This window comes from Equus przewalskii, chromosome 1 (assembly GCF_037783145.1).
Source record: "Equus przewalskii isolate Varuska chromosome 1, EquPr2, whole genome shotgun sequence".
Classification (NCBI taxonomy): domain Eukaryota; kingdom Metazoa; phylum Chordata; class Mammalia; order Perissodactyla; family Equidae; genus Equus; species Equus przewalskii.
Window position 1 is genome coordinate 138,220,429 of NC_091831.1, and position 22,629 is coordinate 138,243,057.

The 22,629-nt window shown below is 44.2% G+C and overlaps 1 protein-coding gene across 2 annotated transcripts in view; it reads left to right on the top strand.

The window, feature by feature from the left end:
- The window catches only part of ONECUT1 (one cut homeobox 1), a 32,860-nt gene extending 10,473 nt beyond the window's left edge, over positions 1-22,387 (top strand). For both annotated transcript variants that reach the window (XM_008516254.2, XM_070623873.1), the window contains one exon: positions 20,193-22,387. In XM_008516254.2, coding sequence (XP_008514476.2) covers positions 20,193-20,482 — 290 coding nt within the window. In that variant the 3' untranslated portion in view covers positions 20,483-22,387. The remainder of the gene's footprint in view (positions 1-20,192) is intronic.
- Positions 22,388-22,629: the final 242 nt, after the last annotated feature.

Below are 22,629 nucleotides of genomic sequence, written 5' to 3' on the forward strand. Positions count from 1 at the left end.
ATTTTGCCATAATGTCCACAAACAGCTCCCAGCTTCTGACTGTTCATAAGAGGAGGATGAATTTAAACTTAGAATTTGAAGTTTGCCTTCCTCACAAAAATGGCTTCTTAAGGCAGTGCCTAGCATCTGCCTGGGAGGATGAGCCAAGGACGGGATGATCAGTCAGAAAATTGGGAATTATTTTCCCCAGGAGATCAGTGTCTTTTAAAAAATATTTGTTAAATTTGCATATTGAAAACTATAATTGTGGAGGTTGCGTCTTTCCCCTATTTATCCCATTGAAATTTAATATTACCCGTGTTTATTTCATAAGCAAAGAAGCTAAAGTTATCAAATTCATCAGTCACTTAAGTCAAACAACTGCCTTTAAAAAATAAATTGGCAGTTATTTGAATATTTAAAGAGTCACTATGAATTTAATAGATCATCTTATGCCATCTTAAATTAATAAAACAAAGGGACAAATGTAAAAAAAAAAAAAAAAAACGAAAAGCAAAAACCCTGGACTAAGAATCAAGAGCCCAGGAGACAGGTTTTTGCACTAATTAGCTCTGAGAACCTGTCAAGTCATTTAACCTTTCTGGGCCTCAGTCTCCTAAAATGTAGAATGAAGGATTTGGCCTTAGGCTCCTTCCAGGTCCCACATTCTATGATTGATTGCCCTCTATGATGACGGTGTATCCACAGCAAAGTCTCTGATCTCAGTTTAGTGCTCTGTCCTGAAATCAGGATTGAACAAGGTGTAAGGCCCGGGGGCCGATCTCTTGGGCAGAGTCTCAGGCCAGGCTTTCCTGTCAGATGGCCAGGAGGAAACAGCCCATGCAGTCAGGAGTGCCACCTTCTGGCACAAAAATGCTGCCGTTTGAGATTACAATTCCTGTGTCTTAATAATACAAGCTGTTGGCAAGGATATGGATCATCAGGAACTCGCACACAGCTGGTGGGAATGTAAATTGGCACCGTTGCTTCAAAAGATAATTTGGCATTGTCTTATAAACCTGACCCTACACCTATCCAGCAATTCTAATCTTTGGTATATACCTTAGGTAAACTCACAGACACTCCTGGAGACAAGTACGAGACTGCATTGTTCAAAAGAGCAAAAACCCAGAAACAGCCCAAATGTCCACTAAAAAGGAGTGCATAAATAAATTGTGATATATTCATATAAAGCAATAGAATATTGCGATGGAAATGAATGAACCACAGCTATACACAACAGCATGGCTGAATCTTAGCAACAATGTTGAATTTAAAAGAAAGAAAAAGCTAGAGAAGATCACACATTTTTTACAGAGATCAAAAGCCAGCAACGCTAAACTTGCTGCTTAGAGATGCGTAAGTATGTGGTAAAAAACTATTTTAAAGAAACAAATGAATAATAAATACAAATTCAGGAGAGTGGTTACTTCTGTAGGGGAAGACAGGATGATAAGAGGAGAACCCTTGTATTTTATCAAAAAGCAGCTGATATTCTAATTCTTTTGTTGGGTGCTGCCTTCACGGATGGTCATTTTGTTGCTATGCTTCCTATCTTAAATATGTATATTGTTTTGTAAAAGGTAAATATTATTTAATTTTAATATTGGGGAGGAAAAAGATTGTTTTTGTCTGGTTCCCCAACCCAAACAAATTGGACCAAACACACCCCATGACATTGGTATTGTCATTTACTCAGTTCCCAGCCCTGTACTGAATGTCAGCCCTCTTAGGAATTATATCTAACCAGTTGCAGACAAGGCATAAGAAGTGAAAGAGGAAATTTCATTAGATATGGAGAGAGGGGTTCATTCAGTACTGGGGATGGCAGGTCCAGCAGACTTGTCCCCTTGGAACCCACAGTCTAGTAGGGAAGAGAGACAAACAGCTGTTCATATCCTTCTTCTCGGCTGTTTTTTTTTTGTGTGTGTGTGCCAAGAAGGAGAAGTTTGGGGTGTAATGAAGGGGCAATTTTGAAGATCCAGAAAATGCATAGGACTTGAGCCAGAAATGGAGGAAGCGGTTTCCAGGCAGAGGGAACAACAGCATGTGTGGAGGCCCTGGCAGAAATCCCTTTGCAGAAGATTTCTTGGATCTGAATTATTATAGAGTCGGAAGCTTCTTTCTTCCCTGGCACAGCTGAGTGACACAGTACCTTCACAGCAATAACAAAGGCCTTCTCCAAGCTGTGGTTTTCAGAGGTGGGGAGGGGTGGGCAGAGGGTTCAGATTCCTCTCAGGGAGCAAATCTGATTGATGGAGAAGAAAGGGGGAGAAGATAGTGCTGGTTAAAAAACCTCCCAGGCGATTCTAATATAACTTCAGGTGGAGAATTAGCATGCTGATACTGAGAATTTAAGAGCAGATGACTTTGGGTTTTGCCCCTTTATTATTTATTTATTTTACCTTTTTTTCTGGAATAACATAGTTTCATAGTTTAATATATATAAAAATATTATATAATGTATGATATAGATATTATATATCATTATATACTATTTCACTTATTTTTATCTCTTTTGAGATCAAAAGTTCACTCAAAAATTCAAGATTCCTGTAAGAATAATTGTTTCCATACTCTCCTCCATCTAAAAAATTATTATTGTTCTCGGGTCAGCCTGGGGCCTAACAGCTAAGTTCCTGCGCTCTGCTTCCGTGCCAGGGCTTCACAGGTTTGGACCCCATGCCCACCCCTGCACCCCCACCCCCACAAGGACCTACACACCACTCATCAGCCATGCTGTGGCGGCATCCCACATACAAAACAGAGGAAGATTGGCCCAGATGTTAGCTCAGGGACATCCTTCCTCACACACACACACAAAAAATAGACTAATAAAATAAATAAATAATTATTACTGTTCTGTAGGTCCTTAGTACTCAAAGTGTGGTGCCCAGACCAGCAGCTTTGGCCTTCTCTGGGAACTTGTATGAAATGCAGATGCCCAGGTTCTACCCCAGACCTACTGAATTGAAATCACCCATAGCCCCTACACAGAGATAACCCATTCTTTTCTTCTGAATATCCTTGGAATCTTTTCTCAAGGGGATGATACATACATACTATTTTGTAACTTTTTAAATTACCCCATATTATTAAATTTACGGTGGAATATTTGAAAATACGTAAAAGAATAATAGAGACAATAAAAAAAAAAAGCCTAATAATTCCACCATTCCTGCTCCCTCCCGAATACCTCAGGAGTAGCATTCATTCATTCAACAGATACATAGGTGTAGATAGATGTTTACAATTTGCAAGACAGCAGAGAAAGAGGTACAAGTGCTCCCTGTGCTCCTGGAACACTCTGTTAGAAAACATTCTACAGGGGCCACCCGAGGCCGGGTGGTTAAGTTCACGTGCTCCACTTCGGCCACCCAGGGTTTCGCTGGTTCAGATCCTGGGCTCGGACATGGTGCCCGCTCATTAGCCCACGTTGAGGCAGCATCCCACATACCACAACTATAAGGACCCACAGCTAAAAGTATACAACTATGTACCAGGGGGCTTTGGGGAGAAAAAGCAGGAAAAAAAAAAAAGGAAGATTGGCAACCGTTGTTAGCACAGGTACCAATCTAGGAAAAAAAAAAGAAAGAAAACATTCTACAGATTTTGTGTTTTACAGCTATGCTATGAGTTAACCAATCCTCTATTTTTGGACACTTAGGTTGGTCCATAAATGGATTGGGTAAACATAAATTTTTACGACTCTATAATATTTTAGAAGTATCATAATTTATATAACCTCTCCAACAACCTTTCCTGTCATTGGACATTTCAATGATTTCAGGTTTTTTTTGTTTGGTTTTGTTTTTCTTATTATTAATGAATGACACGGCAGTCAGCTACCTTATACATGAAACTTAACTGAATATTCGTTTTCCTCTTTCAAAAATTTTCTCTAGTTATTAAAGTAATACATGCTCAATGTAGAAACTTTGGGAAATATGAAACATTATAAACAATACAACAGAGTCAAGCCATCCATAATTGCCTAACCCAGAGATGATACCTGTTTATAGTTGATTTGTTTCCTTCTAGCTTTTTAAGAGTACACAAATAAGATACATCTAAAATTTTTGTATTTCAAAAAGTTGAGCTTATAGAGAATTTATAATTGAACATATCTCGGTGTCCTTAAATATTATGCAAAAGCAATGTTTTTAAAATTTCTATTTGGAAATTATTTCAAAATTTTTAAAGGTACAAAAATAAAATAGTACAAAGAACATCCATATACCCTTTACCCAATTGTTAACATGACCAACTGACCAATTGTTAACATTGTGCCCCATTTGCTTTATCATTTGTACACACATGCTTGAGCTCGCTCGCTCTCTCTCTCTCTCTCTCTCTCTCTCTCTCTCTCTCTCTCTCTCGTACAGCATTTTTTCCACGGAGCATTTGAGGGTACATGTATGTAGGTAACATGATGCTACATGTGCCATGGCCCCTAACCCCTAACTACTTAGGAATGCATTTCCAATACTAGGGATATTCCCTTATGTATCCACAGTTCACTTTTGTCAGTTGACCCAATAATGTCCTTCATAGCATTCTTCTCCTCCAGTACAAAATCTAGTCTCAGGTTAGTTGTCATATCTCTTTTTTTCTTTAATCTGAAACATTTCCACAGTCTTTCTTTACCTTTTATAATATTGACAAGTTTGAAGAATACAGTCCCCACTTTTTAAAAAAAATATTTCTCAGTCTGTGTTTATCTGATGTATCATCATGTTTACATTGAGGTGATGCTTTCTCGCCCAGAAAGCTGCGTGGGTGAGGTGTGTCCTTCTCAGGGGATCACATGTGGAGGCCCATGAAGTCTGTCTGTTCCTCACTTAGCTGGTGAGTCCATTTTGATCACCCCGTCAAGGTGTTGCCTAATTTCTCTACTGTTTAATCATTGTTTTGGGTGTGAGAGGGTTCTCCCTTACAACTAATAAGCAATCTGTGGAGAGACACTTTAAGATCATGCAAATAGGCCACTCCTCATCAAAATTCCTCGTAGATTTAGCATCTATTGTTTCTCACCTGACGTAATCTTTATCACCATGGTTTCAAAATGACTTTCCATCTCCAGCACTCCTGCCATGTTTAACAGTCAGCTTTCAGGTTTCTTCCATGAGCAAGAGCACCCGTCCCTCTCTTTTATTTATCCATTTATTATTTGTGTAGACTCATGCATTCCTTCTTTTCCAACAGTTTGCCATTCATTCTTGCACTTACCTTCTTGGGTGCTCAAATTGTCCCAGATTTGGCCAGTGGGAGACCTTTAATCTGGCTCCTGTGTTCTTGCGACATCCTCCCATCTTTTTTTTTTTTTTAATTTTTGGCATTATAATAAGATGTTCCAAGCTCATCTGTTACCTACCTTGCCCCAGCCCTAGAATCTGCCCCTTCTTTGATGAGGTTTATTTTGGTGGGAAATGGTATTAGAGAAGACCCAAGAAGATGTGGACACTAGGTGGGCTCATGGCTACTAGGGTGACTTTGTTTTTTGGCCACCTCAGAAAAAGCCAGGAAAAATATGCATGTATATTTACACACACACAAATATACATACACTCATCCATACATAATATACATGTGCACACAAACATGCTTACGTACATACTTTAAAAATCATGAGTTCACACCAGGACCTCCACATCCAATTGCAGTATATCGCCATAGGATTTGTCCTTACCTTCCCCCACTCCGTATTTGTGTGTTCCTTCCTCTACGGTGAGAACCTGGCACCCAATCACCTCTCTCTCCATCTCTCTCTCTCCCCCATGCACACACACACGCACACTTACTCTATTTGCTCAATCCTATGATACATATAAAATAATTTCAAAATTGCTTTACCTATACCCGTAAAATAAACAAACCTGTTAAAAAATATTTAGAGCTCATTTGCAATTCTTCCCCCATACATACACTACAGCATCATATGGAAGCTTGTTAGAAATCCTACTGATTCAGAAACTCTGGGGTAGAGCCCAGTAATCTGTGTTTTTACAAGCTCTTGAAGAGATTCTAAAGCATCGTAAAGTTTGAGAAGCGCATCCCAAATTATGCAGCATGGGTTTACCATATGTGTATGTGCATGTGCCTCCATGTAATTATGTAAAATAATACTTTAGACGTACTCTAAATGTGACAGCCATGAAACATGTCCAGAGCAGGCTAATAGGGGTCCTCTGTCAGAGCATGAGTGTGGAGGTGTAGATGTAAAAGAAAATAAACCCCCAGTTTTTTGTTTTTCTCCTGGTGCCAGGGCGGTGGACAATCAGGAGGAAGAGGGAGCAGGTGGGTGTGAAGTACCCTCGCTTGCCGGAGGGGGCGCTCTCCAGCTCCACAGCCGCTGCCCCGCCTCCCTCTGCTTTATGCGTTTGGCCTAAACTCAAGTTGAAGGAGGTTCTGTCAGTGCTGAAACGATCACAGCCAGTAATCTGATCCTTTCCCCTGGTTCTCACCCAACTTCCTCTTTTCTAAGAATCACAGAACAAAAACCTCTGCCTCCAGCACTGAACACCGTGGATGCTTCCACCTCTGGGCTGCCCCAATCCCACACACATCCGCTTCTGTTCCTCTGCAGATGGTCTATGATCGTCCGTGTAGCTGGATTTTACAGGGACAGGTTTATGGTGGAGAGAGGGAGAAGGGTTACCTGGACCTTCCGCAGCCCCACCGAAAGATCTCACCAAGCAGGCTTTCCTCAACCTGAAATCAGAGAGATCACCTGGCACTCTTCTTAAAATATAGATTCCCAGGCCACTACTAAAATTCGAATTTAGCCCGTCTGTATTTTTGACAACCGTATGGGTTGATTCTTTTGGTCTTGGCAAGTGGCTCTCCGACTTTATTGGGCGTCTGAATTACCTGGGAAGCTTATTTAAAATGTATGTTTGTTGATCCCATTCTCTCCGAGAATCTAATTCAGTAGGGATAGAATGGGCTTCTGGAATGTGCATTTTCAACAAGCTTCCCCTTCATGCTCCCAGGTGATGTTGATGTATTTGGCCTACACCTTAGTTAGAGTTTCTGCTCCGGACTCTAGACCGTGGTTACTCAGAGAGCTGTCCTGGACCAGCAGCTGGGGGTTACCTGGGAGCTTGTTAGATGGCAGAATCTCCAGCCCCACCCAGGCCTGCTGAATCAGACAATCATCTTAACAAGACATCCAAATGACTCAAATTTGTACACTCAAGTTGGAGCAGCACTGGTTTAGAGTAGTGGTGCATCCTTGGGTATGTGTTAAAATCTCCTGGAATCTTTGAAAAATCCCAGGCCCAGGCCTCCACTAGGCTGAATAAATCAGTATCTCTGAAGATCCATCCCAGGCATCAGTGTTCTTGAAGTTTCCTGGGTGATTCCAATTTATAGCAAAGGCTAAGAACTTCTGAGGGTCCCTCCAGCCTCTCCCACTGCAAAATTCAGGCCAATCCTGAAACCCAGGGGAAATGACACCCCCACCCATGGATCCAGGCCACCAACAGCCAGAGGCCCTACCCAAGAAGTCCAATGACTTGGCAGTTGCCAGAAGAAAAAGAAACAAAGTGGTATTTCATTTCGCCTTCTTTATAAAGCATTCTTCATCTGAGTCCTTCATCCTGTCAATTGAATTTCTCCAAGATTATTCCCCTGGGGTCATCTCATTAATTTATTGTTATGGTTTCCACCGCACAGACTCTGCAATGGATATTTGCTGAGATTATCCATAAATCAGATCTTTATCAACTCTGTACTTGACTAAGGTATATCTCGACCAATCACCACCCAGACTTAGCAAAAGCAGACACAGACAGTATCCCTCTGCCCTCTGATACCCAGTGCCCCACCTGGGCACCTCATCTGGGTGGGGATGATTGCCCTATTCCTAGCTCATTTCAGTGCCCCAGCCCAAATTCAGCCCCTCCGCACCTTCTGCTCTTCCAGCTCTGTTACTGTAGCCTCCTCCCTACCTGGCCCTGAACCACCTTCTGACTCAATCCTAAGTGTGGTGACACTACCAGCTTCCTTCACCAGGAGCTCAGCCCCTCTTTCACTGACTTCTCAATGACAATTCAGAAATATCCCCCCACAATGTCATTAAACTGCTTCAAAATAAATTATCCAGTAAAAGGATTAAGGAGATCTCATGGAGCTTCACCCTATGTACCCATTTTTGAAAGATAAAGAGTTGTGTCTTGAGCATCTCCATTTTCTATGGGGCCACATCCAACTTATTTATCCAACAAGCATGCTGAGCATACCACAGAAAGAAGCCATGGTCTACTCTTATGGAACTCATGGTCTGGGGAGAGAGGTGGGTAGGGAGATAACTAATTATTCAGGGGGCTCTATCAGCACAGGAGACAGAAGTTCTCCCTGGGTGGGAGAGGAGATGGAGAAGACAGCAGAAAACGAAAGGCTTGAGCTGAGCTTTGATCACATAGGGAACCTTTCGTATGGAAAAAAAAGAGAAGGAAGGACATCAAAGAAAAGGAAGGAAGGAACGATTTGAACAAAGGAATCGAGGTGTGAAAGTTCATAGTGGTTGCAGGACTGACATCTGAGCAGTGTGGCTCAGTGTGGGTGGTGGGTGGGCACCAGAGCGAGTGAGATGGGAAAGGTGGTTGGGGTCAGAGTGTCAAGGTCCTTGAATATCATGATGGAGCAGCAACCAAGGGCTTTCCTCTCAGGCTTTCGGGAGACCCTTGTGAGGCTAATTGTATGATACATGTGATTGGGAGACTGGCATTTACAATTTGACTCTACTGACAACTTTCCAGAAATGGAAACAAGGAAAACCAGTAATTTGAAATTGTTTGTGGAAAATGTCTGATGACTTAGTGAATAGTCAAAATTGTAGGTTATTTTTGAAGGAATTCCATTTTGTAACTTTAAATTGATGTGAATGTTATGAAGTATTATATACAGCTATTAATTAAAGAAATGGGATCAAGCCACTAAGACTTAGAATTCGCAGTAGGCCTATATGAGATAACAATGCGTAATAAGTGTGTAAGTCATCAGATGAGTCATTTGTTTTGACTGTTTTGTGGAATCATCATAACTAGGGCCTCAGTATCATGTATTTCCAATGATTGGGGTCCAGACTATTGGGGGGGCTCTTTAAGATGAGGGATACTGATGTAATAAAATGCCAATGGATCAGGCATTAACAGAAGTTTAGGAATTTAAAAATCAGAATTCCTGAAGCAACCGTTCAGAAAAGAGCCACGTTACCTTTCGTCACTAACTGAAGAGCAGGCGCAAGGCAGCGGCTTCTCTCCCCACCAGTTTCTCTGAAGCCGCAATGCAGGGAAAGGGCTTCATGGAGAGAGGGTCAGAGGGTGGTGTCTCTTCCTGTGAGTATGAGAAACCTTGAGCCTGTGCTCAGGAAGATGTGTGCCTGTGAGCGGGAACGGGCAGCAAGAGGATGATGCAAGACTCTTAGCGGTTTGGACGTGCGTTCCTTCAACAAGGATGCCCAGCTCATCTTCCTGTCTCAGGTTCAGCCTGTGCCAGAGGGAATACAGGATAAAAAGAGTTTGGGGAGAAGAATGAAGATAGTCTAGAATCACACAAAAAGGGCTGTTTGAGGAGCCATGAAAAGTGGAAGCTGGTAATTCCCTGACTTCCCCCCTGTGCCAGAAGAATACCCAGGCCACATGCCCTGGTCTCCTCCAGGACCATTGCTGGGCCCCCGCACGGGCTCAAACACCTGCTCCACCGTTTACTGGCAAGGTGACGTTGGGCCAGTCTCTTAACCTCTGAGCCTCAGGCTGCCCTCTTTTAAACTAGAGATAATAGTGATACCTATCTCCCATTGTTGTCGTGAGGCTCTGTAAAGTGGTGCGCTTGCTGGCTTAGCACAGAGGAAGCAGCCATATGTTTCAGCTGGTCCTGTTCCACCCTTCCCAGGTCCAGGCATCTTCTGCCCTCCTTTGATGGTAAAGTCCAATAGGCCTGCCTCTCCTGGACTACAGCTAGGGAGCTGTATCTATAGAAGAGCGGTTGATGGAAATGTTTTCTCTGCTGACTTCAGAAGACTCCAGGCAGCAGGTGCGTGGGAAGGCAGGTCTCTGTCCTGGACAGCTCTGTTAAAAAAGCAAACCAAGTGGAGTGGTGAGAGGTTTGGGCGACTTTCCAACCTGAGTTTGATGGAACAGACCTCTCTTAGCTGTAGCTGAAGCCCACCTTCCCCATTTTTCCTTTTCCCGTGGGTCAGCTCAGTTTCCTTCAGTTTTCTCTCAAAGCCAAGAACCATGTGGAGACAGTGTTCTTCTGCACCCCTACTGAAACCAGACTCACTCCGGTCCCTCTCCCAGGCCAGTGTGGGTGTGCAGTCCCCTATGCTGCCCGAACCCCCACCATCTCAGCTTCCATGCAGCCCACTTTCCTGCATGGGCCAACACAATCCTTTTAGCCACAGCCAGGCAGGTCTGGCTGACAGCCAGCCCGCTGCCCGCAGGCCAACTGCTCCCGTTCCGCTCACCCTGGCTGCGGGTTCCCTGGGCTCCCCTTCCCCAGCTGCTCCTGCCTGTTGAACCATCCTAGGGAAAGTTTTCATGATGTGTCCACTGTGCTGACATCTGCCTCCAGGGCACAGTGGAGTTGGAGGTCCCCAACTTTTAGCTGTGTGCCCATAGGCAAGTTACCTAACCTGACATTGTGTTCTTCATCTACAGAAAAGGAAATATTACCCATTTCTACCTCCCCTGAGTTTTGTGGGGATCACATAGTCAGGCTTTATGGAGGTGGTCTAAGCACTGTAAAGCAAGGTACAGGGGTGAGTTACAGGGATCGTTCCCGACTGGGGATGTCTGCTCTTTGTGTGTTTTCACTAAGCCTTTCGTGTCCATGCTCAGGAGAGTCTCTGCAGGTGCTCCGGCTACCCACAAACTCACAGACACAAGCACAGCTAGCCGTGTCCAGCACGTTGCATTGGCTCCACCTCCCTCTCCTGGGCGTCTCACTTTCCTGACAGTCGGTGCACAAGTTCGCTTCCCGTGCAAGGCTGCCCTTGTCCCTATCAGTTAGAACTCACTAGAGCGGCTTTTCAAATTGGACATTGTGCTGTGCCCTCTAAATTTGCCACTTGAGAGCTGCCTCATTCCAAAAACAGTTGGGGGACCCGGCTTATAAATATATGCACAGTGCAGCAAAATAATCTGAAGCAAAGCAGGTAACGTGATGACCCAGGACTCCTGGAGTCAAAGCTCTAATCCTGAGGCTGTGGCTTTGACCTCCACAGTGTGGGTACTGGCCTGTAAAATGGGTTCAGGAACCTGCCACGTTCGCTCCCATAGCTCCCCTTTATGTCCCTCCCGGCCCCGATCTTGTTTTACTGAAATCTGTTGTATTTGCATGCTTGCTCATCCATATACATCATCTTGTAGAGTTAACTTTGAAAAACAGCTTCAGCTGTCAAGAAGGGGTCTTTGGGGGCTCAGTAGACCTCAGTAACAGCCGACCCCCTCTTGTCCTTGCCGCAGTCCAGAAAGGTTCCCTCTCAGTGGCAGACAGAGGGGCAGGAGGGGTGAGAGCAGAGGGCTCGCCCTGTGTGCATGCCCAGCTGCTTTTTTCTTAAACAATTTTATTGAGATATACTTTACGTGCCATACAATTTACCCATTTAGAGTATATAATTCAGTGGCTTTTAGTATAGTCACAGAGCTATGCAGCTATTACCACAATCAATTTTAGAACCTTTCATTGCCTCCAAAAAAAGAAACTCTAAACCATTAGCACTCAATCCCATTTCCTTCCACCACTTGCTCCCATGGGCAACCACCAACCTACTTTCTGTCCCTATGGATTTGCCTATTCTGGCCCGGCTGCTTTTTTATCCTTTTTTCCTGCCCCTGAAGCCCCCAGCTCCCCTGAGCAGAGGTGCAGGGATGTCCCTGCCAAGCCCATCTGGAATTTGGGTAGAATCAAGGGTGTGCTTTTGCCTCACCCGTGCACCCTCCCTGCCCCCAGAGGCACTGGAGCAGCAGAGGAGCTGAGGGGCCTCGGCCGTGCCTGGCTTTCCTCTATATCCAGGCTTGCGACTGGGGACATCACAGGCTTACCTGCTCAAAAGTCCTTGACCTTGTGGCTTGCCATTTTCAGCACTGGCATTGGCCTTTGGGGTGAAGACACTGGGCCTTTAGCAGCCCCTATTAAATGCCACGCTGTCTTTAGGTGGCAAGGCAGTTTCACGGTGCCCTGAAAATCTCAGCCTTTCTCCTTTCCTGCTCTCCCCTGCAATCACGTGAGGACAGCAGGCACTCAGGAGTTTGGAGGGAGAAACTGTGTGGCCACAGTGTAAAGACTCACAGGGTACAAGCCACACGTGAATGGGGAAGCTGTAGGCATAGTCCCCTTCTTCAGTCCATTCGATTTGGACTACCAAGTAAATCTGACTTCAGTCACTCAGGCCTGGCTCTGCGCCAGCCCCCTCAATCCTTGCATCCTGTCTCTAGGGTTCTCCATCCAGACTTCGAGGCTGAAACTGTCCTCTCCTCAGGTTAAGTTCCTCAATTTCCTTTAGCCCATCAAATGCAACACCTCAGAGAGCTGTTGCCAAAATTAAATAAATAATGTGTCTAAAGCGGGAGACACACGGTTTACCATTCATTGGCTCCACTCCCGTCTTATTCTGTCAGATGCCATGCCGCCCTAGAAGTGCGCCAATCCCTGATTTTCTCTTGTCTGTTTGTGCACCCACCGTCCCCCCACCAAAAACACACATTCTCCATTCTCCTCCTGAGTGTAACTAAGATAAGCTAGAATTTCCCAAAGATTTACAAAATTACATAAATTTACGAATTATGTCTAAGAATAACTCAATTGATGAAGTCCAATTTTCTGACCTTACCTGATAATATTGTTTACTAAGCACACAGGTCTTGTTTCCTTTCCTACCTCATCTAAAGGTGCTCTCCTCCCCAAACTGCCCCCTTCCCCCCCCCCCCCCGGCCCATCTTTGCCTGCCAGGAGTGACATGCAGGTAGTGGTATGTGGATAGTCTGACCAAAGAGGGGCATGGACTGGAAGGGTGGCCCAGCTGCCCCTAGAGTGAACAGCTTAACCCTCACACTCTCCAGGCGCCCATTTATGATGTAGAAACCAATGGTCCTGCCTGTACGGTACCACCTGCTGCTTCCCCCAGAGGGATGTTGACAGCTGTTTACACACATCCAGTCATAGAGCGGCACCTAGAAGGGACTGTAAGTTACTTAGTGCAATCCCTTCGTTATACAACCAAAGAACCTGGACCCAGCTTGGTTAAGGGATTTGACCCAGTCATTCAACTAATTCATGACAGAGCCAGGACCAGAACCCAGACCTTCTGACAGCTAGTGCAATGTGTTTGACAGAAGCTTCCTCCGTCATAAGCCAGGAATGTAGAGCACCCTCTGACTAGAGCTGGACCATCAGCGTACTTCCAGAAAGTACACACTGGAACACACACAGCTCTGCTGCCCCCAAGAAGACAGCCTATTCTAATCCACAGTTGCATTCTATGTGAAGCAACCAATTCTGGGACAAATATACCAAGGACCTCAGGAAGCAAGTTAAACAAATTGTCCTACAATTTTAATGAAAAGTAGGAACTCAGTAAAAATATAGTACCTGTCGTTTAATGGCTCAGAGTCCTAGGCAGGTAGATACTTGACTATCCGCAGGGTCTGTGGTGATGGTGGTAGTTGTTTTAACCTCTAAGCTCATGAGGTCAAAGGAACTGTGAGCTTATGTTGTATCACCTTCATTCAGATGAACGTGGTGTGGAGGATTGGCTGGACCGGCTGATGTCCCTGCACAGCCATTGTCTGCTCTCTCTGAGCAGCCGTAGGGATGGAGAAGATGCGGTGGAAAAGTCAACAGAGTGGCGATGTATTCTAAGTGATGGGCTAAGGTTAGCTCGGATGTTTTGAACTGAGAGAATGAGAGCCTTTGGAATCCGGGGGCACCCTGCAGCCGTGCATTTGTTGACTCCAGGGCTTTCGAGCCCGCAGGGGCCTTAGAACACAGCCTGCTCGTTTGATCAAGTGATGCATCCAAGTTCACAGCACAGGCTAGAGACAGCAGAGATGCAAGCCTGCTTTGTAATTCGACGTTTATCCTTTTGTCTCAACTAAAGAAGGAAGGAAGGATCAGAAAATCAAGTTGCAAACGTCTAGAATACTCCTTGAGAGTTTATAGTTTTAACAGTCGCTTCAGTATATCTTATTTAATTCCTATGACAATCTTGTGAGGAAAGAAGGCCACTGTCCCCTGTTTTACAACTGGGTAAACTAAGGCTCAAAGAGGGTGAGGGACTTGCCCCAGATCACACATCTGTCAGTGGCCACAGAGCTGGGACTTGAGCTTGTCTCCTCTGAGCCCAGGTTCATCTAAGAAGTTGTATTATAAATCCCTCTGGCTTTATAAGTGTCTCCCAGGCCAATATGTCTGTGCCTACATACTCCCAGACGAATTCTTGGCAGACGTTTGCACAGCTCGATCAGCAGTTTCCACGCTGTAACGTCCTTTGTGTCATTAAATCAGGAAAATGGATATAAGTTGGTACACGAATGCTTGGCTGACAGTGATTCTAGGATGTTTCTCTGTACCATGTTTGATAAAGTGTGCTCTAAGGCAGGGCTTCTTAAACTCTATGTAGTAAAGGACTAGTTGTTCATTTCTAATTTCCATTTGTCCTGGACCAATAGTTTTGATAGTACAAAAAAAATAATCACACACTTGAATGTTGCAGCAATGTCAAACTGCCGTAAAAATTTCTAATTACTTTTTCTCAATTTTCTGTACTGATCTTGCTGCAGGTCAGTGACAGTTCACAGACCAGCATGGGTCTGGCAACCCCATTTTGAAGAACACTGTTGTAAGCAATACCATTCCTGAGAGAAATTTCCTGAATAAAGAGTTCCTAAATCAAATAAGTTTGGGAGACTCCATAAACTAGAAAGTATCAGTGCATATTAGCATATTAAAGGCTCTGAGAAGTCCTGCAATGAAGAAGCTTGTTTAATTGTTCATTAGCTCAGCATTTCCGAAACTGACTGACCTGAAAACTCATTGTGCATGGAATATCTTTCAATATCATTCAGAATTCATATTTCCTGGAGTACCCTTGGCTCTGTCTTGCCAACTGTGGGCAAAGCACGGGCCCTGGCATACCTGAAATGAAAGCCTCTGTCCTTTGCCCACATCCTCATGCATTGCCTTTTGCTTTTTTTTTTTTTACTCATTATGATCTTTTATTCTTGTGGTGCACAAAGTCATGCTCTGCCTTTTACCATCTTCCATGCCAACTTCTTCCTCCTATGTGGTACCAACTGTGGGTGACCTCACCCACAGAGAAGATCAAAGTCACCTGTCTGAGACAGCCCTGACGACACTTTGCCACTGCATCCTCCAGATACATCTGCTTGCCCACGTCGTGGAGGTGACTCATGACAGGTCATCTTCCTTTTCAGTACTGCCTTTCACAAACGATAGGAATCTCCTTCTCTTTAACCCAGTTGGATAATAAATACTTCTCTATTCTTAGTGGAAACTGCATACCCAAACAGAAAATTTCATATAAAACACAAAATAACTTTCACATAAAACACGTGCAGTACTGCTCCCCAAGCAACAGTAACTCTTGTCATGCTCCGCTCCCACTCCCTTACTCTCTCTGCCTTGCACACTTGTGTGGACTCTCGTGTGCTCCACTTGGGGGCTTCCTACCTTATAATGAGTAATCTCTGCCCTGCAATGAATTCCGTGGAAATTCCAAAACATTGCTCTCATTCATGTTCTCTTAACAGTTCCAAAAACTATAATTTTGTACAACCTTCTAGAAGCATGGTTTTATTTATGTGGGTTGCCTCTCCTAGCCTCCTTGTTGAGATCACCCAGTGACCCTCAACAAATTTTATTCCACTCTCCATTCTGCTGATGTCTCTGCTTTCTTATTAAGCAACTTCAACTTCTACACAGAGTTCTCTCCAAATATACCACGTGCATTTAGTCACAGACACCCCCTCCAGGACCCACACGGGTACTGAGCTCCCCTTCAAGCCAGACACTATGCCAGGATGCCCTGGAGACACAGAATGAGCCAGCCAGGCTCCCTGCTCTGGGAGAATCTCCCTTCCCAGGTTCTGACACTGTGATGTCGACAATGCTTGAGAGCTGGGGGCAGAAACTCCCAAACTGTGTTTCCCCAACGTTAGTAATGGAGGAGACATTATTAGATGGTCTCTACCAAACAGGGTTCTGGGGTTAAGGAAATTTTGGAAATAGAATTACACATGCTAAACACATATTATGAATGTTGAGGAGGAGGCGATATATAGTAGGTTTTTCTAAATGTACTTGACCTGCAAACCATCTTTTCAAGGAACCCCTATTTGAGACAGTATCATTCCTCTGACGCCATTTGGGAGCTGCTGGCTGGAAAGTAGCTTCAGCCCAGTCAGTCCTGCCAAATGCCAAGGACCAAATTGAAGTCATTCGAACATACATCCTGGTTAGGTGGAAAACGGATATCTCTTTGTGACTTCCCTTAGCTATGCCCTTTGAATGATAAAGAAGTTGTGTGCACCTGACACTCAGTTATTTACTTTTCCATATGTGTGTGTTCTATGTAACTTACCATCTAGAGCCCTAATGACTTCCCAGTCTATACTCCTAGCCCAGACCTCTCCCCTGAGCTCCAGACCCCATATATCCTGCTATCTGCTGGACAACCACCTATTGGAGATCTTTAACAGAATGTCCAACAAGCACTTCAAATGCAATTTGTCCCACACAGAAGTGATTACTGCCCTCATAAAACCCAGTTCTCTATCCACATTCCCTAATGGCCCCATTACTACCATCCAAGCAGAAACCTGGGAGATCTTCTGAACTTCACCCTCCCAGCCAAGTAGTCATTAAGTCTTCCTGATTCTACTTTCCAAGAAGCTCTTGAATTTTCTCCCTATTTTCCATCCTCAACTGCCATCATCTAATTTGGGGTCCTCACTGTAGTGGTTTTCTAATTGGCTTCTATCTTAGGCCAGGTTTTCTGGGAAACAGACTCTGGGTTTCTGAGACTTGCATGCAGGAAGGTTATTGGAGAGAGCTATGGAGAATAACTCCAGGGGGGCAGAGGAGAGGGTGGAGAGCAGAGGAAGTAAGCCCAGGCAGAGGGAGAAGTTGAACTTTGATGTAGTTGGGAGAATAGCCTCAACGAATCCTATGGAATGTTCTGGAACTGGATGACCCTTCAGACCTGTCCCAACTTGCTGCAAGGGGATGGGAGGTGGGAGCCTTCAACCAACACATTCCCACTCTCTTCAGCCTCCACCCTCCATACCCACATTCCCTATCCTCCCACCCCCACTGGATGTGGGCAGCCCCCCTCTCCCCCCAAGGGTGGTGCAACCTTTGGCCAATGGCAATTCCAGAATGGACCTCAGCTGAGAGCCACCAGCCCCCAACTCTTACAGCAGGTGGAGGAATGTGTGCCTTAGTCTTGAGGGGGATCAGGGTGATGCGCCACAGCATCCTTGGCCCTAACCTTGCTACTTTCCAATTCATGCCCCACAACAGCGAAGTTTTCTAAACCCAAATTTAATCACACTACACCCTCATTCAAGACCTTTCAATAACTCTTCCTTGCCTACAAGATAATTCATATCTAGTCTCTAGCCTTGCTCCCACAGCTTTCCTCTTTGCATGCACTATTGTGCCACTAACACCAATCTACTAATACTTATCAATCCTTCACAGATGCTGCTCCCCCTGCTGGGAATGAGTTTTCCCCACTTCTCTTGCTAGCAAACTCGTATTCATCCTTTAGGGCCCAGCGTAAGCACCCCCTCCTCTGTGATGCCTTCCTTAATGTGCTCAGGCAGTACTAACATCCTGTATACTCTCTTTATACTCTTGCAGTTATTTACTTATGTGACTGCTAGACTGACCTCCTTAAGAGCAGAGCCTGGGTTATATTCAGTTTTGAATGTGAGTGAACCCATCAGCCATACACATCAGTATTGCATAAAGCTGCGTCCACATGGGTTGTCTCAAACTAATTGAAGCTTACTTCAGTCTAGTCAGCTGTGTTTTCAGGGACTTAATCCAGTTGCTCAATGAAGGCTTAGGTCCCTGGGGGGAGGGACTCTGTTTGGGGCATCTCATCTGGTTCAGTATATGCAGCTCAACACTTTGAGGGAATTGGGCATCAAATGAATACTTCTCATGATGTTGATGCCGCCCCTCACGCAGGGCAGGGGGCATAGCCAGTGACCTACGGGATATGTTATGAAAGGTACCGTAAGGCCTGACTTGCCTAAAAATCTCTCTTTGATGACTGGGGTCTCCCTTCGCGTCCATTCTGAAATTCTTACCCTTATTTTTCCTAACGGTTGGACCAGTCGTCCTGTGAGGGGGGTGAGAGCACTCTAGAGCCTGGGCAAGCTGATGCCTCTGTTGAAGGGAATTTGTATGTCTATTTATTTTTATTTTATGAATGCTTTGTAATGTCCATAATATAGTAATACAATAATACATATATATATAATTTATAAACAAATAATATAAGAGAGTATACACTCAAAACATTTTTTACTAAGTAGTACATCATTAAAAAATCTGAAGACCCCTCAATTGGACTCGAAAGACTGGAAATGTCTTCACCCTTCACCTATTAGCTTCTCAGCGGATCTGATTGTTGGGCACCTAAGGCCTTAGGGGAACTCTGAAATCCAGGATCTGGACAGCTAAGAATGACAGGTAGGGGCAGGCAGGGGAGCAGAGCGACATGGGGAGCAGAGGCTACACGTAGCCAGAGCTGGTGGACACCTAGTGAGAGACTGAGAACTGGGATATAGAAAGGCAGGAGGTGGAGCAGGAAACAGCAACAGGCAGGGCAGCCAACTGGAGGACTGGGGAGATACAAAAGAGCAACAGTCCCAACCTCCACCAGGAAGATGGCCCACCTGCCTCTCACTATGGTTGGAGCGCATGTCAGAGTGAGCCAGCCAGATATGAAGATAGCAGTGGCTGCTCTAGAACGCCTACCTAGGGGCCCAAGAGACAGCAATCTGATAGGAGTCAGGGCAGAGGAGCCTTGTCTTAAAGTTGCATCAGCATAACCAGAGCACTGCTTTTACTTGAGTCATATGGTTCTTTGGGGATGGCCGTAGGGATGATGGTGGAGAGTGAGAGGCGGTTAGCAATGCAGCCCTCAGTGCCCCTCTGGCAGGTGGAAGCCAGTGAGCCACATTAGGCTAGAAAGAGGAGGACAGCTTCTGAGGTGGGGAGAGACCCTGACCCAGCACCAAGCCCTGTGGGCCTGAGGGCATCTTGTGATAGGGTGCTCCATAATAGCTCTAGTAGCCAAGAAGCAGCTTCATGATCCAGGACCAAAGGGCATGAGCAAGGAATGGACCTTCTCAGTGGGAGATGAGGTAAGGGAAGAGGGGGCTCCAAGGGCAAGACTCTCACCACGATCAAAAAGGAGGCCCAGAGAGACCCCAAAGGTGAACACGGCTCACTCGACAGCTTTAGTCCCACAGTGAGGAAGCTGGCTTCACACTGCCACCAGTCCCAGTGCCACTAAAGAGTCAGTGGAAGACTGTTTGATGGGCGTGGTGGGACACGATATGCAGAATCTTCTTACATACAGAGTTTCCTGGAAAACAAAAAAGATCAGAAGGGAAACAAATGCAATTATTTTTTATTTGGTTTTAAGAGTCTCACTTAGGCTCTTGGTATTCTACCAGCAGCAGACTAAAGCCTTTGAAGAATACACCCACTTCTAGCTAATAATATTTTACGTTTGTAAAGCACTTCGGTAAACATAAACTTTTACATGTATTATTTCACATATCCCTACGGCAACCCAGCAAGGTAGGTATTCTCATAACCATTTTGCAGATGATGTTATAAAAATTCAAACAATAAGTTCATTTAGCCAGGACCCTACGTTCTGCTATGAGGAATCTGAGGCCCAGGTAGGGTTAATTGATTTACCACAGACAAAATGCAGATGCTTTTCAAAGCCAGGACCCAGCCCAGGACTCACGGAATTCCCCCTCCTCCTAATTCTCTATCCTTTTGTTACACTTCCCTCCCAGCCCACCATGGCCCTGAAATCAGAAGTCAGCAGACAGAAAGCGGGCGTGAAGAATGACTAACAAATTTTATTGGCTCTACTTTTCTACTCTTGATTCCCCCGGGCAGTTTATCCTAACATCCTCTGTGTTTCTTTGCAGCATGCAAAAGGAAAGAGCAAGAACACGGGAAGGATAGAGGCAACACACCCAAAAAGCCCAGGTTGGTCTTCACAGATGTCCAGCGTCGAACTCTCCATGCAATATTCAAGGAAAATAAGCGTCCATCCAAAGAATTACAAATCACCATTTCCCAGCAGCTGGGGTTGGAGCTGAGCACCGTCAGCAACTTCTTCATGAACGCGAGGAGGAGGAGTCTGGACAAGTGGCAGGACGAGGGCAGCTCCAATTCAGGCAACTCATCTTCATCAAGCACTTGTACCAAAGCATGAAGGAGTAACCACAAACTGAAACCTCGGTGGAAAAGCTTTAAATAAAAAAAAAATTTTTAAAAGACCAGGACCTCAAGATAGCAGGTTTATACTTAGAAATATTTGAAGAAAAAAAAGTGTTATTTATAGTCCAAAGAAACCAAAGACTGAGCTCACCTGCATTCTGACTTTGTTCGGAGACACACACTTCAGCGGGGCGACAACTTGGCAAGAAAAATTATGAGCGGGAAGACACCAGTGGATCTCATCCCTTTAATCTAGGATTGTTCTCGCTGTGCTTGGCTGTTTTGTGGTTTGGAGCATAGTGGTTGGGAGCCGTTGAGTGGACATCTCTTAAGATCGAACTTTCTTATCTGTTCCACTATGCCATGAAGGTGTACGGTGTCTCAGTACTGTGTGTGCATGTGTGCGTGTGTACACACACATGCACACACACACACACACACACCCCACCAGTGGTTAGGGACTTAGGCAGGGCTGGTCTTCAGGAACGGTTGTGCTGTAGGAGTGCAACCAACACAGTGTGGGGTTGTCTGAGTTCATTGGATTCGGAGTGTGGTTTCGCTCGCCTAGCCTAGAGTGTTTGAACCTGCCAGGCCCGCAACCGAAATGCAGATTCAAACCCAGCAGAGGAAATTTGAATGACACCTAAACCAGTGCATTCTCTTTGTTTGTTAAGGAATGTTCAGATATTTTTTAAGAAATGAAACAAGAATCCACCCATTAAAAAAAAATCACCTAGGTACCAAAGAACACACTTAATATTATAGTGCAGGTATTTTATTGCAATGATTTTAATAACCAAAGCTATTTTTACACAAGATACTATGTAAAGTTATACGTGTGAACTGATCTAGCTGTAATACACATGCCACATAGAACCATGACTATTATTTATGACTCTGGAAGCATTTGAAATATTAGTTTTCAGAACTGGCAAGAAAGAATGTAGCTTCAGGGAAGCAATTAATATCATAACAGAGAGGTCGATGCAGAACACGTGTACATCCAGATGGCACACTCCCTTTCGGGATCCATAAATGTCGCATAAGTAGACACAGACATGATTCCATAATCTGTTCACAGCTGAGAAAACCTGGAGATTCTTCCAAAGTAGGGCCCCGTTTGTAAACTACACAACTATGTTTAACAGGGCAGGTAACTAAATTGGAAAATTTGTTCCAAGTAATGCTTTTTAGTAAAAGACCACTGAATAAAAGACTCCATACTTAGGTTAATTTGACTTAAATTCACTTTATGCATTTGACACCAAATAGCTTTTTAAAATACTTTACAAACACAAATAGAGTGAGTAGACCAACAATATTATTAAAATTAACTATATAGTATTTGTAATCATCCTTAAAATGTAATCCAACTGATTTTATTGCCAGTCCCAGACATTTTATGACTTGGACATCAACAAAAATAGCAGGTACGACCAAGAAATGGTAGAATTGGTGGAACTGCATAGAAAAAGCCTGAGCTCTAGTGAAAGACAAGACATTGGGTTCTATACGTATGAAGCTATTTATTTCACAGCATAGCCTCTAAAACATACTGCATTCTTTCTTGCTACTGCATTAAGCTGGAAGCTTTATAACATAAATTCCACTCTCTAGCAGGGACAGATGAAAAACTAGACCTGGGCTTCGAAATACGACATTTTAAATTTCTACTTTTTCAAATCACTTAACCAGGGCTATAGAAATCAAGGCCAAAAAAAAAGATAACAGTTGTAAAAGTAGTACCTGAATGAATCACTTGATTCCTAGAAAAATTCTCTGAATTCCGTTGAATTGTAACTCATATAAGTGGATGCCTTTTGCACTGTTAAGTAAGAATTGGATACTCTTGGTTAATTAACACACCTAACTAGAAATATAAACTTAAATATTAGCTGAACAATAAGTTGTTTATTGAGATTCACTAAAACACTAAAGAAAAAAAATTCAACTATCTTGACACAAAACCTAACTCCTTAGGATCAAATCTCAGCATCTTGTCTAGGTCTGGAAGAGGCAGGCACCTGGAGGAAGGAGGCCAGACCAACAAACCATCTGTGTCTCCTGCGTGTTTGCTGTATAACGAGAAAAGGAAACGAACACCTCCTTCTCCTTTGATGAAATAGCGCGTTTGCCTTGACA